This window comes from Acomys russatus, chromosome 13 (genome assembly GCF_903995435.1).
Source record: "Acomys russatus chromosome 13, mAcoRus1.1, whole genome shotgun sequence".
NCBI classification, from domain to species: domain Eukaryota; kingdom Metazoa; phylum Chordata; class Mammalia; order Rodentia; family Muridae; genus Acomys; species Acomys russatus.
Window position 1 is genome coordinate 50,631,416 of NC_067149.1, and position 15,148 is coordinate 50,646,563.

A 15,148-nucleotide genomic window follows, 5' to 3' on the forward strand; every position below is an offset into this window, starting at 1 on the left:
TTTTAGGTTTTTCGAAGCAGGGTTTCTTTGTGTAACAGCCCTGGCTGTCCTAGTTTCTCTGTAGACCAGGCTAGCCTTGAACTCTTAGAGATCCACCTGCCTCTGCCCCTCCAGTTCTGGGATTAAAGTCATGTGCCACCATGCTCAGCTGCATTCTCTGTTTTATATTATACTCTGTGTATTCACGTGTGTGCTATGTGTCATGTGTGCATGTGTGTATGGTGTGTGTGTGCATGTGGTATATGTGTGTTCATGTGTGTGTGTCTGTGTGTGTGTGTGTGTGTGTGTGAATACACATATGGAAGCCAGGAGGACAACTTGCAGGAGTTGGTTCTCTTCTTCCACTATGTGGGTCCCAGAGACTGCATTTAAATAGTGAGGCTTTGCAGTATTAGCCTTTATCTAGGAAGCCATGGAGCTGGCCATCCCAGCCTTCCCGCCCCCCTCCCCAAAGGATCCCCCTGCTGTTGAGATCAGACTGTAATTCTCATTGTATGAACAGGAGCTTTTCAGGCTGTGTCTCTCTTTTGCTTTGTCTTTCTTTTTCTTATTTAGGTTTTTCGAGGCAGGGTTTCTCTGTGTAACAGTCCTGACTGTCCTGGACTCACTTTGTCGACCAGGCTGGTCTTGAACTCAGAGATCCGCCTGCCTCTGCCTCCTGAGTGTTGGGATTAAAGGCGTGAGCCATCATGCCCAGCCAGACTGTGTCTCTCTAGGGCAGTGTTGAACTCCATTTTGAGTGTGAACGCAGAAGCAGGATAACTCCCCGCCTGACTGTGCATGTAGACACCCCCGCCTGCCCAGCACCACCCAGGAGGCCTGAGCTGATAAATTCATTCCTCAGAGTAAAAAGGGCGCAGCTCTGTAAGCTTATCAAAGTCAGTGGAACTGTATGGGCATATTATATCAAGAAAAACAGGCCAGAGAACTGATGAAACATATCAGACCTAAGAGGACAGCAAAACCCTCATCTGGTTCCCTTAAAGGACACCAAACATTGTAATGGCAGTGACCCTAAAGGACCTGTCATCTGACCACCTGGTGATCATCAGGGGACCAACAGGCAGAGAACGGTTGGTCCATGAGCTTCAGCTCAGTTGTCCCCACTGTACATGACCTATTCAAATTTCTATTCAGCCGGGCAGTGGTGGCGCACGCCTTTAATCCCAGCACTCGGGAGGCAGAGGCAGGCGGATCGCTGTGAGTTCGAGGCCAGCCTGGTCTACAAAGTGAGTCCAGGATGGCCAAGGCTACACAGAGAAACCCTGTCTCGAAAAACAAAAAAAAACAAAAACAAAAACAAATCAAATTTCTATTCATCCATCTGTCCATCTACCCAGTTGTTTGTCCTTCTGGACCCAACCTATGCTTTGTCTCTGCAGCTTGGCTCAACCCTGAGGCTCAGCTGCAGGCTGGAGGCTTGGCTCCTCAGCAACACCAGCAGTTTGTCACCTAATCGCCAACCATTGAAATTGTCATATTACTAGGGCAGGGCTAGGTGTATATGTGCTCCGTGTGTGTGTGTGTGTGTGTGTGTGTGTGTGTGTGTGTGTACGCTAGGGCATGCATGTGCACAGGCATATGAAAGCCAGAAGTCAATGTCAAGTGTTTTTCCCTATTCACTGGTTGGGTTTTGGTTTTGGTGGTGGTGGTGGTTTTGGTGGTAGTGGTGGTAAAGGTGGTGGTAGCTGAAGTCTGCTTTTGAGAAAGGGTCTCTCACTGAGCCTGGAGCTCACTAGTTTGGTCAAACTGGTTGTACAGCAAATTCCCAGGATCTTCCTGTCTCCATCTCACCGGTATTGAGATTAAAGATGGGCACCACCGCCTGGTATGGTGGTACACACCTTTAATCCCAGCACTCGGGAGGCAGTGGCAAGTGGATATCTGTGAGTTCGAGGCCAGCCTGGTCCACAGAGCTAGCTCCAGTACAGGCAAGGTTACATGGAGAAACTTAGTCTCAAAAACAAGCAAACAAACAAAAATGTGCACCACCACACCTATTTTTTACACAGGTGCTAGAGATCCGAATTCAGGTCCTGAACATTTTCCCCGGCCCTCTTTAACATTTTTGTATCCTTATCAAAGTAAATTCGAACCATATGAGCATATTTAAATCATATCAAGGAAACCAGGCCAGAGAACTGATCCAACACACTGTACCTATTAGAGTGCAAAACTCCATCTGGTTCCCATAAAGAAAAGAACACCTGGGGCTGGAGAGATGGCTCAGCGGTTAAGAGCACTGACTGTTCTTCCAGAGGTCATGAGTTCAGTTCTCAGAACCACATGGTGGCTCACAGCCATCTATAATGTGATCTGATACCCTCCTCTGGCTGCAGGTGTACATGCAGGCAGAGCTCTGTATACATAATAATAAATAAATCTTTAAAAAGAAAAAGAAAAAGAAAGGAACACCTAACATTTCAATAGCAACGGCCCTACTGGACCTGTTATCCTCCTTCCTTCCTTCCCTCCTTCCTTCCTTCCTTCCTTCCCTCCTTCCTTCCTTCCTTCCCTCCTTCCTTCCTTCCCTCCTTCCTTCCTTCCTTCCTTCCTTCCTTCCTTCCCTCCTTCCTTTATACAGGATCTCATAGATCCCTAGTTGGCTGGGACTCCCCGTGTAGTAGCAGATGATGTTGAACTTCTAATCCTAGCCCCTACCTTCCAAATGCCGAGAAATAGGACACAGGGCTGCTTCTTGTTGTTGTTGTAGCATACATAGCACTGCATGGCCTGAAACTCACTGTGTAGACCAGGCTGGCCTCAAACTTACAGAGATCCACCTGCCTCTGCCTCCCAAGTGCTTAAGATTGGAGAAAAAGTACCCGTACACCAGCTATCTATCAAGGAAAATTGGGACTCCCTGGCAAATGGCAGCCAACCAAACGAAAGTAGCTTGTGGATTTGGTGTTAACCAGCATACTGTGACACTGTCCAAAGAAACAAACATGTCTGTCTGTTTCTGACATAACACCACTCAGGATACCTGCCTTGCTTAATAACGAAATGTCAACAACCTCCCTGAAGCTGTTGCTAAGCAAAACAATACATAGCTCTTTGGGACTCACCCCACCACTCCACTCTGTGTCTAAATCTATACAACTTAAGTTCCAGCAGCACTAAAAGGAAAAGTATAACCCACCAGGAGATGTACCATACTCCAAAAGAATTGTTTTACTGGGCATGGTGGTGCACACCTTTAATCGCAGCACTCAGGGGGCAGAGGCAGGCAGATCTTTGTGAGTAGGAGGCCAGCCTGATCTACAAAGTGAGTCCAGGACAGCCAGGGCTGTTACACAGAAAAGCCCTGTCTCAAAAAACCAAAAAGAAGAAGAAGAAGAACATTGAGATGTAACAAGAATAAATTAATAAAAAAAAAATTAATTAAAAAAAAAAAAAAGAAGAAGAAGAAGAAGAAGGAGGAGCAGGAGGAGGAGGAGGAGGAGGAGGAGGAGGAGGAGGAGGAGGGGTGCTTTAAACCAGACCTGAAATCCCAGCAACCCAGGAAGCTAAGCAGGAAGGATTGCTTGACCCTAGGAGTTTGGAGCCAGTATAAACAACATAGTGTGACTCTGTTTCAAGACTAAAGGGAAGTGGCTGCTTGTTGTCTAGTTTATATAAACAGAAATCTTAGCAACATAAGTAGAAATAGATACTGAGAGTTTAGATTGACAGCAAAAGAAACAGAAGGGGAACCAAGCCTCCCTTCTTGGCGTCGGCTCAATAGGAGTTCTCCGCTTCATGGTACAGGGTGTTGGCAAATACTCCAATAGCAGAATGAAACATGGAGCAAACTGTGGCCCTCACTGAGGGATTCCAGACATTGGAGATCTGCCTTTGGCTTAACATAGGCGAGGAACCTCAATGGCTGGACACAAAGCTAATGCCATGATCAAAAGCAGCTTGAGGACAAAAGGGTTTATTTGGCTGATCACCATGGAGGAAGCCAAGACAGAGATTCGAGGCCAGCCTGGTCTACCAAGTGAGTCCAGGACAACCAAGGCTACACAGAGAGACCCTGTCTCAAAAAACAAAACAAACAAAACAAAACCAATCAACCAACCTATACATATATATGTGCATGTGTGTGTGTGTGTGTGTGTGTGTGTGTGTGTGTGTGTTTGAATAGAAGCTTCTAGAAGGAACCACACCTTACACAAACTTTTCTGCAAGGCCAAGTAACTGACTAGAATTTCAGTGGTTGTGGAAGCAGGTGAAATTGGAATTAGGAGAGCCTAATTACAGTCCATCTCAGACAGTCTTCAGATCCCTCACTAGCCATTTCTTGGCGACTTTTGTGTCTGACCTAGCATCCTTGTACCTATCAGGTGGAACCTTTTGGAATGTATTAAAAGGCTGGAACTCCCGCCAAAAGGCCAAGCATGTCATCAGATAGCATCTGGGGCCCACCACAGAGATTTTTCTCCTGCTTTGCTATACCCCACCCACCTGATGTTCTCACCACTGCATTTGAAAAGCGCCTTCATTTGTGGCTTTCTTTTTCTGTTGCTTTCTTTGTACTGTTATGCTGACCACCTGGTGAAACTGTCATCATATTGGAACATGGCATTTGGGGTAACCTGAGTCTGTGCTCCTGGGCCATGGTCACTCATATTTGTTCCCTGTGAGGTGAGCTTTCTGTTTGTGTGTCAACAGTCATGGTGCTGGAACAGAGATCCCAGGAATGAACCACTGCTCACTGGAGTAGTCACCCAGATTTGGCAGGGGGGTGAGGGGGTGTGAGAGGGTGTGAAGGGGTGGAGGTTACCAGCTAGGTCCTTTGTATGCAGACCTGACAGCACTATCTCCTTGGGTAGATTCTGCTGGGTTCTTTCTGGGTCTCAGACTTCCCTTAGTTCAGTCAGCAGTCTCTTTGTTGTCTATTCTGAGTTTCTTGGTTTCGATCTTACTTGTTACCTTTTTTGAGAGTGTGTGCCTTCTAAGCATGTGTTTCAGGCTCTATTTTGCTCACTTTGAAAGCATTTTTGTTTCCCACCATTCAGCTTTGGGTGTGTGTGTGTGTGTGTGTGTGTGTGTGTGTGTGTGTGTGTGTGTTTTCAAATGTGTTTCTAGACCTCTGCAGTCATTTTGGTTTCTGGCCATTTGGTTTGTTAATTTGCTTTCATTTGGTCCGATTTGCCTTGGACACTCCCCTCTGATTTAAGGAAGGGAGGAAATGTTTGAAGACAAAGATGACTTAGTTTAATGTTTGGTGAGTGTGTTAATTCAACCTGCAAGTGTTAAAAGGAGGGGACTCTGACTAAACAGAGCTTGGCTCCAACGCTTCTCCCAACGGAAACATTTGCTTCTTTAAATTGTTTTATTTTTGTGCATTTAACTAGAAACCCTAGGCAATATTTTTTTGTTTTTGCTTTTGTTTTTGTTTGGGGGGATTTTTGTTTTGGTTTTTTTTTTTGGGGTTTTGTTTGTTGGTTTTTTTGTTTTTGTTTTTGTTTTCTTTTCTTTTCTTTTTTTTTTTTTTTTTTTTTTTTTTGAGACAGGGTTTCTTGGTGTAGTCTTGTCTGTCCTGGACTCACTTTGTAGACCAGGTTGGCCTTGAACTCACAGATCTGCCTGTCTCTGCCTACCAAGTGCTGGGATTAAAGGCATGCACCACCACCGCCCGGTGGCAATAAATATTTTTAAATCAGTCTTTAATTGGAATTTCAAATCATTGAAAATATAAAATTGGTAATTAACAAAATTTAATAGGAGCTCAAGACTTCTACAAAGAAAGGTTAAGCAATAAAGAAATAAAGTGTAAATGGCATGCGCCTTTAATTCCAGCACTTGGGAGGCAGAGACAAGCATATCTCTGTGAGTTCAAGGCCTGTGTGGTCTAAAAAGTGAGTCCAGGACAACCAGAGCTACATAGTGAGATCTTGTCTTGAAAATACAAAAAAAAAAAAAAAAAGAAAGAAAAGAAAATAGATACATAAATTGCAGAAAACCCTAGAAGATGGCAAGCCCTTCCATGTTTATAGTTTGGAAGAATTAATACTGTAAAAATGGCCTACTATCCTATGGAAAGCAATCTACAGATTCGGTGCAATCCCAGAAGAAATTTCAGGGCCATCCTTTGCAAACACAGGAAAAAACAATCTCAAATTTTATATGAAACACCAAAAGCCACAGCTAGCCAAAGCAATCTTAGCAAGCTGTAGGTAAATTATGAGGAAATGTCTTAATTAAGGAATGAGTGAGAGGCTGCTCACTGTGCGTGAAGCCACTCTTGGGCAGGTGGTCCTGGGTGCTATAAGAAAGTAGGTTGGGGCTGGAGAAATGGCTCACAACCAAAAACCTAAGAAATCAGGCTGGGCAAGCCAGTAAGCAACACACACACACACACACACACACACACACACACACACACACACACACGCGAGAGAGAGAGAGAGAGAGAGAGAGAGAGAGAGAGAGAGAGAGAGAGAGAGAGAGAGAGAGAGAGATTTCTTATGAAGATAGAGCAGTGAATAGCCAGGCATGTTGCCTATGTTCCTACCATTTAAGAGGCTGAGGCAAAAGAATTGCTCCAAGGATCAGCCTGCTCTACATAGTAAGTGTGAAGACCCTGTCTTTTTTTTTTTTAATTTTTTAAATTATTTATTGTATATGAGTGCTTTATCTGCAGAAGAGGGCATCAAATCACACTATAGATGGTTGTGAGCCTCCATGTGGTTGCTGGGAATTGAACTCAGGACCTCTGGAAGAGCAGGCGGCACTCTTAACCACTGAGCCATCTCTCCAGCCCTGAAGACCCTGTCTTAAAAAAAAAAATACATATTTTTTTAATGCCTGTAATCCCAGCACTCAGGAGGCAGAGGCAGGTGCATCACTGTGAATTCAAGGCCAGCCTGGTCTACAAAGTGAGTCCAGGACAGCCAAGACTACATAGAGAAACCCTGCCTCTCAAAAAACTAAAGAAAGAAAGAAAGAAAGAAAGAAAGAAAGAAAGAAAGGCATTTTTTTTACATGCCAGGAATGGCGGCTCAGACCTGTGATGCCGGCATTTGGGAAGCGAGTGCAGGAGGGTTAGGCGCCGGTGGCCATCCGGGACTACATCGTAAGTTTGAGGCCAGCCTGAGCTACAGGAGACCCTGCCCCCAAAACAAAGAGTAATAGGTAATTTAAGCAGAAACCTTGGACCGTGGGGTTTTAATAGCATAAAGGTTTACTCGTTTGTTGTTCACAATTAAGTCTGATGCCAGCCGCATGTTTCATCTCGTCCCTCTTAACAGCCATGCCAGGTGACGTTTGTAAGGTGAGAGGAGACAGAAATTAAAAAGCACACTGACCCTTGACTTAGAAACAGTACACTTCACTCTTGCTTACAGTCGTGGCCAGACCTGGTCACCTGGCCTAGCCACAAGGAAGCAGAGGAGGTCGGAGGGCACAGAGGGAACAAGAGAACAGCTGCGCAGGGCATTGTGTTTCAGAAGTGTGATCAGGGAGGAAAAGAAGGCAGTAAGTTGAGAGAAAGGCAAGGGGGGGGGGGGTCTCCCAGGATCTTAGACCCTGCAGGTGCTGCCAGACATCAAAGGCTTAAATGTTGAAACTTAATGAGCCGTGTGTTCATATTAAGAGGTTGGAGGCTGACGATGTGGCTCATTCGATAGGGTGCTTCCCTGGCTTGCAGGAAGCCCCAGCTCCAATCCTCACCACCAAGCAGGCATGGTGTTACAGGCCCGTAATCCTAGCAGTGGGGAAGTGGAGGCATGAGGACCAGCAGTCCAAGGTCATCCTGGGCCACCGGATATTGAGTTCTATGGGTTACAGGAGACACTCTCAGGTTGGACCTGTTGGAGATGACTGAATCCTGAAGTGGAGCACGGAGATGTAGCTCAGTTTGTTGACTGCTTGCCCAAGATGTATAAAGCAAAAAGCCCTGGACACGATTTCCAGCACCACATAAAAAGGAGGTGTGGTGGCACTTTTTCTCCACCCCACCCCTCCCTCCTTCTCTCCCTCCTTCCTTCCCTTCTTCCTTCCTTCCTTTCTTTTGTTCCTTCTTCTCCTTCTTCACCGTGCTTAGATGGAACCCATGGCTTAGCACATGCTAGGGAAGGACTCTAATTCTCTAGCTTTAGGTTTTGGTCCTATGTAAAAAGAAATGTCAGAGGCAGCAGGGGTCAGAGGACAACTTTCAGGACTTGGTTCTCTCCTTCCACCAGTGGGTTCTGGGCATCGAACTCAGGTCATCAGGCTTGGCAGCGAGTGTCTTCACCCACAGAGTCATCGTGTCAGCCCACTTTGGAGTTCTTTTGTTTTGTTTTGTTTGTTTTGATACAAGGTCTCACTCAGTAGGACAGGCTGACCCTTCTAACTTACTAGGTGTTCCAGCTGGCCGAGAACTCTCAGCATTTTGCCTGTCTCTGACTCCTAAGTGTTAGGATTACAGGTATGAGCCAACAGATCTGGTCACACAAACCTGTTTTGCTTTGAGACGAGGTCTCATTGTGTAGCTCTGGCTGGCCTGGAACACAGGCTAGTTAGTCTCAAACTCACAGAGATCTACCTGCTTCTGTCTCCCAACTGCTGAGATTAAAGGCATGTACCACCATGATTGGCCATTAGTTTTGTTTTTTAAGACAGGGTTTCATCTAGCCCAGGCTGTCTTGAATTATCCAGGTAGCTGAAGGTGACATTAAACTCATAATCCTCCTGCCTAACTCTACCTCCCAAGTGTTTGGAATACCAAGATGAGCCACCATGATTTTTTTTTTTTTTAATAATGTTGCTTTCTTTCTTTCTCCTTCATTTCAGAGATATATAGACAGACAGACAGATAGGTAGGTAGGTAGATAGATAGATAGATATACATACAGACAGACAGAATCTCCCTGGGTAGCCTAGGCTGGCCTGGAACTCACAGAACTCATCCTGTCTAAGGCCTCCCAAGTACATGAACCACTATTTTTGGCCCAGCTCTTCCTTTTTCCAGTATCAACTCTCTGTAGCCCCAGCTGGGCTCCAGTTTGTAGTAATCCTACAGTCTCTGCTTCCCACGGCTGGGACTGCAGAACCCGTGCCACCACCACAAGCTCTAGTCTTCCTAATTCTAAGATTTACTTTTATTTGTGTGGGCGCCACGTGTGGGTTCCCACAGAAGCTAGAGCGGGCACCGAGATCCCCTCGAGCTGGAGTTTCAGGTGAGCGTGGGCAGCCTGACGTGGGTCCCAGGAACAGAAGCTGAATCCTCTGCCACAGAAGCAAATGGTCTTTCCCCCTCCCCTCCCCCCAGTTTTTTTGAGACAGGGTTTCTCTGTGTAGCCCTGGATGTATCAGAACTCACTCTGTAGGTCAGACTTGCCTTGAACTCACAGAAATTCTCCTGTCTTTGCTTCCCAAGTGCTGGGAAAGCTGTGTGCCACCATGTCCACTCACTTTTTAAATGTTTATTTGTGCCAGGAGTGGTGATGCACGCCTTTAATCCCACCACTTGGAAGGCAGAGGCAGGCAGATCTTTGTGGGTTCAAGGCCAGCCTGGTCTACAAAGTGAGTCCAGAACAGCTAGGGCTGTTACACCGAGAAACCCTGTCTCAAAGAAAAACAACAGCAACAACCCAAAAAACAAAAACTAAAAAACCCTTTAAAAAATTGTGTGTGTGTGTGTGTGTGTGTGTGTGTGTGTGTGTGTATGATGTACATGTGTGTGATCTGATGTTTGTATGTATGTGTGTGTGCGTGTGGGCACAGGTATATCATGGTACATATGTAGAAGTCAGAAGACAGATTTTTGGAGTTGGTTCTCTCTTCCTATCATGAGTTGCAAGAAGTCAGACAGGATCTTGCAGCAAGCCCTTTCACCTGCTGCACCCAAGGCCCAGTCTCACTGCTTTAAACAAAACGGCTTAATGAGATGAATATTGATATCAGTCAGGTGACTGACTAAGATCTTCAGTCTCAGATTAAGAAGGGAAGAGGGAGATAACATCAGAAAGGGTTACAGCAGGCTCTTCAAACTGGATAGGTCAGTGGTTGTCAACCTGTGGATCTCAAACCCTCAGGCAAAGCTCTAGCTCCAAAAACAATTAGATTATGATTCATCCCAGTGACAAAATTACTGTTACAAAGTAGCAACGAAAATAACTTTATGGTTAGGGGTCAGCACAAAATGAGGAGCTGTGTTAAAGGGCGGAGAACCACTGCCTTAGGTGCTTTTTTCTTAGTCCAGGAAGGCTGTAGTCGCTACTCTTCAGTAAGAGTGAAATATTTCATATTTAAAAATAATGGCAGGGCTGATGAGATGACACAGTGGTTAAGAGAGAGTACTGCTGTGTTCAATTCCCAGAGCCCGTATCAAACAGTTCACGACTGCCTTGTAACTCCAGACTCCGGTGAAAGGAAATCTTCCTCTATATACTACCCACACAGGCACAAATCTATAATTAAAAATAAAGTAAATCAGCCAGTCTCGGTAGCCCACACCTGTAATCTCAGCAGAGGCAGGTGGATCTCTGTGAGTTGGAGGCCGGCCTGGTCTGCAAAGCGAGGTCCAGGACACAGAGTCCAAGGCTACACAGAGAAACTGTCTCAAAACAAAACAAAACAACAAAAAAGTAAATCTTTTTTAAATTAAAATTTAACCAATTAAAATCATTGTGGGCCAGAGAGATGGCTCATCTGGTAAAAGCATTTGTTACCACTTTGACGGCCCGAGTCTGATTCCCAGAATCCGAATGGTGAAAGACAGAAAGAACTCCTACAAATGGTCCTCTGACTTTCATGTGTGCTCTGGGACAAAAAGCTAGCCGCTCCCCGGCCCCGCTCCCGCAACATACATACACATAAATGTAAAAAAAAAAAAAAAAAGTTTTTAGTTAAAAATAAGGGGCCAGGTGTGGTGGCACAAGCCTTTAATGCCAGTACTTGGGAGGCAGAGGCAGGCAGATCGCTGTGAGTTCGAGGCCAGCCTGGTCCACAAAGCTAGTTCAGGACAGCCAAGGCTACACAGAGAAACTCTGTCTCGAGAAAAAAAAGAAAGAAAGAAAGAAAGAAAGAAAGAAAGAAGGAAAGAAAGAAAGAAAAAAGCCTAAATAAATAAATAAATATAAAAGTAGAACATATAAAAAGGCAGAAGATGCAGCTAAGTGATGCAATGCTTCCCCAGCACGTGCAAAACCTAGGTTCAATTCCCCAGTAAAAAAAAAAGAAGGGGTGGGGATTGGGGGCCAGGAAAAAGTACAAAGTGCTATGCAAGTGTAAGCCATAGCTGAACTCTGTATGACAAGAAGTCATGAGTCGCGGGCTGGAGAGATGGCTCAGAGGTTAAGAACACTGACTGCTTTTCCAGAGGTCCTGAGTTCAAATCCCAGACAACCACATGGTGGCTCACAGCCATCTAGAGTGAGATATGGTGTCCTCTTCTGGCATGCAGGAACATGTGGGCAGAATACTGTACAAATAAAATAAATAAATCTTTAAAAGAAAGAAAGAAATTGTGAGTCCCTTTGTTACATACTCCTGTGGATTGTTACTTTCCCTGGGGTCACCCATGGGAAGTGAGACTGGAAAGCTGCATAGGAGCCTCTACTGCTTGAGTGTTCATCATGAACACGCGTTATTTAAGCGGTGACAAAACTAGTCTAATTGTTAATTTTAAAACGGCAAGTTTTTAATAGGCTCTTTTTTAAAAAAATATAAATAGCCATATCCTAATCTGATTGCCTCTGGAGCGAAGGTCGGTTTTACTATAGAAAAGGAACTCCGCGTAAGGACTAGGGTAGTAGCTCCGGCGGGAAAGCATGCACGTGAACTGGGTTCGATTCCCCAGTAAGTGAACAACCGAAAGGGACACGCAAGAAGGGAAGGGCTACGTAGAATAAAAGGGTCCAATGGTGTTCTTGGGGCCCTGGGTTCCCACCCACACACCCAGGACCCCCCTTGGGAAAGGCTTGAGAACTGCAGGACCCCCCCCCCAAGAGGTACCGTTAGGAGGCGCTCGCGGAGCGCTAGCAGGCATTCGCGCCTCTCCGTTACATGCCCCAGTAACCCCAGCGCTGGCGACCGAGAGTAACCTCGCGGTCTGGTGACGCCCCCACACAACACTCCCCCCGCCCCGACTCTCGCCTGCTCCTGTCTCAACCAATGGGAAGGCAGCGAGCGAGCCGGCCGGACACCCCGGCCGACCCACTCCTTCCCGGAGCCCGCTGGACCGAGTTGTACTGTCACCTCGCCTCGCGCTCCCGGCTGCTCTCCAATGGCAGCTAGGTCGCGATCGCAAGCCCCGCCCTGCCGTCCCGGTCCGTTTGCCTTCCACACGGGAGTCACCTTTGCCTTACAAACGCTCGGCCCCGCCCTCTTCCTACCTTGCTGCGCTCGGCCCCGCCCCCGGCTGGATCGACCAATAATCGGGTGGGTCTAGAGGCTCTGGGCGGGCCCGCAGCCAATGCGCACGCCGTGGGCGGGCCCCCGGCCGGAATTGGGGGTGAAGCCACCGCGTTCTGCCCACATTCGGGGCGCGGAGCTGGGGGTCCCCGGGGGGCGCCCGCAGTTAAGATGGCGTCTGCAGCGGACGGGGACGTGGGAGAGACGCTGGAGCAGATGCGGGGGCTGTGGCCGGGTGTCGAGGATCTGAGCCTTAACAAGTTGGCGGCGTCCCTGGGCGCGTCGGAACAGGCGCTGCGGCTCATCATCTCCATCTTCCTGGGTAAGGACCCTCCTGCTTGCCTCTGCCCCCTCGCGGAGTCCCAGGGAAATAGGCAGATTGGGGACTGGGGACAGGACCTGTCTGCCCTGAACCACCCAGAGGGCTCCGGGGCTGCGGGTGTAGGTCCTCGAGCACACCAGCCAGCTGTGGAGGGGAAGACACAAGTCCTGTCTCGAGTCTGGGGTCTCCGTACCCTCTGAACCTCTTTCCATTCTTCTCGGCCCATGCCCTTTGGCCCCTCAGTCACCTCCCACCTTGTCATGGATATGTCGGACCGTGTCCTCGCGACCCGTGTCTACATGTGGCTCTCGAGAGTTCGACTCTGGCCATGTGTACTGCTTATCTGTTATTAACAGACCCCACTATGCGCTCCTCTTATGATATGCCTCAAACTTGGGATATTTTAGCCCTATGGGCCTCCTCTACCCCATATAACATACTTATGTCTTCTCATTCTAGTCTGTGCACTGCCAACGTATATTGTACTTATAATCTTTCAGCCCTGTTTCTAATATTTCCTTATATTGTTTTTCCCCTTAGCCCCCCACCTGTCATTTACCCTGGAATACATTCTTATGCTGGTCTTAGGAAACAGGACTATTAACACCCTTAAAAAAAACTTCGTGCTTGTTCCAAGGGACTATAATTCGTATGGTTGAAAGGGTGTGCTGCATCTGAATTTATGTCATGGCAAGCTGTATTATAACTATTTTATAGGCTTTTTTAAAACCACATTCTTCAAGATTTTTTTAATACATAGAGGTAGTATGGTGTGATGAAAATCGTGGACTTTGAAGTTAAAGGAATCTGACCCAGCCTTGCCCCTATCGCAAAGGACTGCACCCTATACAAGCTGTTTAATCCCTCTACATGTAATTTTCTTATATATGAAATCCTGTGCTAGCTGTGCTTACCATAAGATTGCTATAAACTCCTGTAAGAATCCATACGCCAAGATCAGAGATGGGAGTCAATTCCGTAGATTTTTTTTTTGAGGAGTTGGAACTTTTGGGGAAGGCTGTACAACTTTAACTTGAGAGAGTGAGGGTGGGGGAAAAAAATAAGTGAAAGCTCCAGGAAAGATGGCCTGGGCATGAGTAGAGGGGGCTAGCAGATCTCAACTGTAGGAAGTTTGTGATAAACTGGGTGTGGTGGCTTATGCCTGCCTGTATTTCCCAGTACTATGGGACTGGGGCAACAGAATTGTGAGTTTAAGCCTGGGACATTGGTGTGAGACCCTATTTTAAAAATAAAAAGTTTGAGATAGATTGGGCTGGTGTGGAAGGGTTAAAATTCCAGAAAGAAATGTGGAATTTATCCAGGAGTCAGTAGAGACATTGACACATAATATTGTCAATCTAGGTAATGACAGGAGATCTAATTCATATTTAAACAACCTCAACCAATACCATTGTTTTAGTTTTTTGGTTTTTCAAGCCAGGGTTTCTCTGTATAGCCTTGACTCTCCTAGACTCGCTTTGGAGACCAGGCTGGCCTCGAACTCACAGCAATCCACCTGCCTCTGCCTCCCAAGTGCTGGCATTAAAGGTGTGCACCATCACACCCAGCTGACCAATACTATCGTTATTCGCCTATTTCATGTTGTGCCAAGAAGATCTTCCTTCTGATAAAGTTATCCTGTTCCTTGGTAGGATCCCAAGACCTTAGAGGTGGATAGGACTCAGACATTACTCAGATTTCTCAGCACCCCACACCTCTGGCTTTATGTACCACAGCAGCTTTGAGCTTGTTACTTACTCTTTGAACCTTGCTCCTGACCGAGTTTGTTGGCGTTGGGATTGACAATTAAGAACGCTTACATTCATTAGATACGCGGTCCTCTGCTGCTTACTCAACAGTATATTGAGCCTTGAGTCTAAGACAAGCAACAACAAATTGTCAGGTCAGCCTGTTAAATGGAGCTCTGGTTGGAATTAGGACTTGGAATCTGTCTTTTGTGTGCACATCCCCACTTCTTTCGTCTGTCATTACTACACATAACAAACACCTGGCACATTTGCCGAGTTTCCAAGGCTTCTCGCCTGTTCACTCTGTCAATCCCACGGCCTCCCTCCCTTCCTGTCTTTGCACATACACTGCTTCATTTCTTTTTCTTTTTTTTTGTTTTTTTTTTTTTTCCCCGAGACTGGGTTTCTCTGTGTAGCAACCCTTGCTGTCCTGGAACTCGCTCTATAGACCAGGCTGGCCCTCTGCCTCTCAAGAGCTGGGATTAAAGATGTGCACCACCGCCGCCCGGCTTATACACTGTTTTCAGATCAACTCTGGGCTGGTTTCTTTCTTTCCCATACTGGGGGTTAAATCCAAGGCCTAACTCATGCTCGCCAAGCACTGGACCACTGCATTGCATTCCTTGCCCAATTACATGTCTATACATGATGCTATTTCTAGGCATAGGTTAAATATAAACGTGTAAATACAAATTGATAAGGTTGGTCCGTACATGAAAGGTATGTTTTGCTTGTAAATGCATTTTCCTTA

General features: G+C 46.4%; 1 protein-coding gene across 1 annotated transcript in view; it reads left to right on the top strand.

The window, feature by feature from the left end:
- The first annotated feature begins 12,174 nt into the window (after positions 1 to 12,174).
- The window catches only part of Lpcat3 (lysophosphatidylcholine acyltransferase 3), a 37,355-nt gene continuing 34,381 nt past the window's right edge, over positions 12,175 to 15,148 (top strand). The window contains exon 1 of the mRNA XM_051155323.1: positions 12,175 to 12,649. Coding sequence (XP_051011280.1) covers positions 12,499 to 12,649 — 151 coding nt within the window. The 5' untranslated portion in view covers positions 12,175 to 12,498. The remainder of the gene's footprint in view (positions 12,650 to 15,148) is intronic.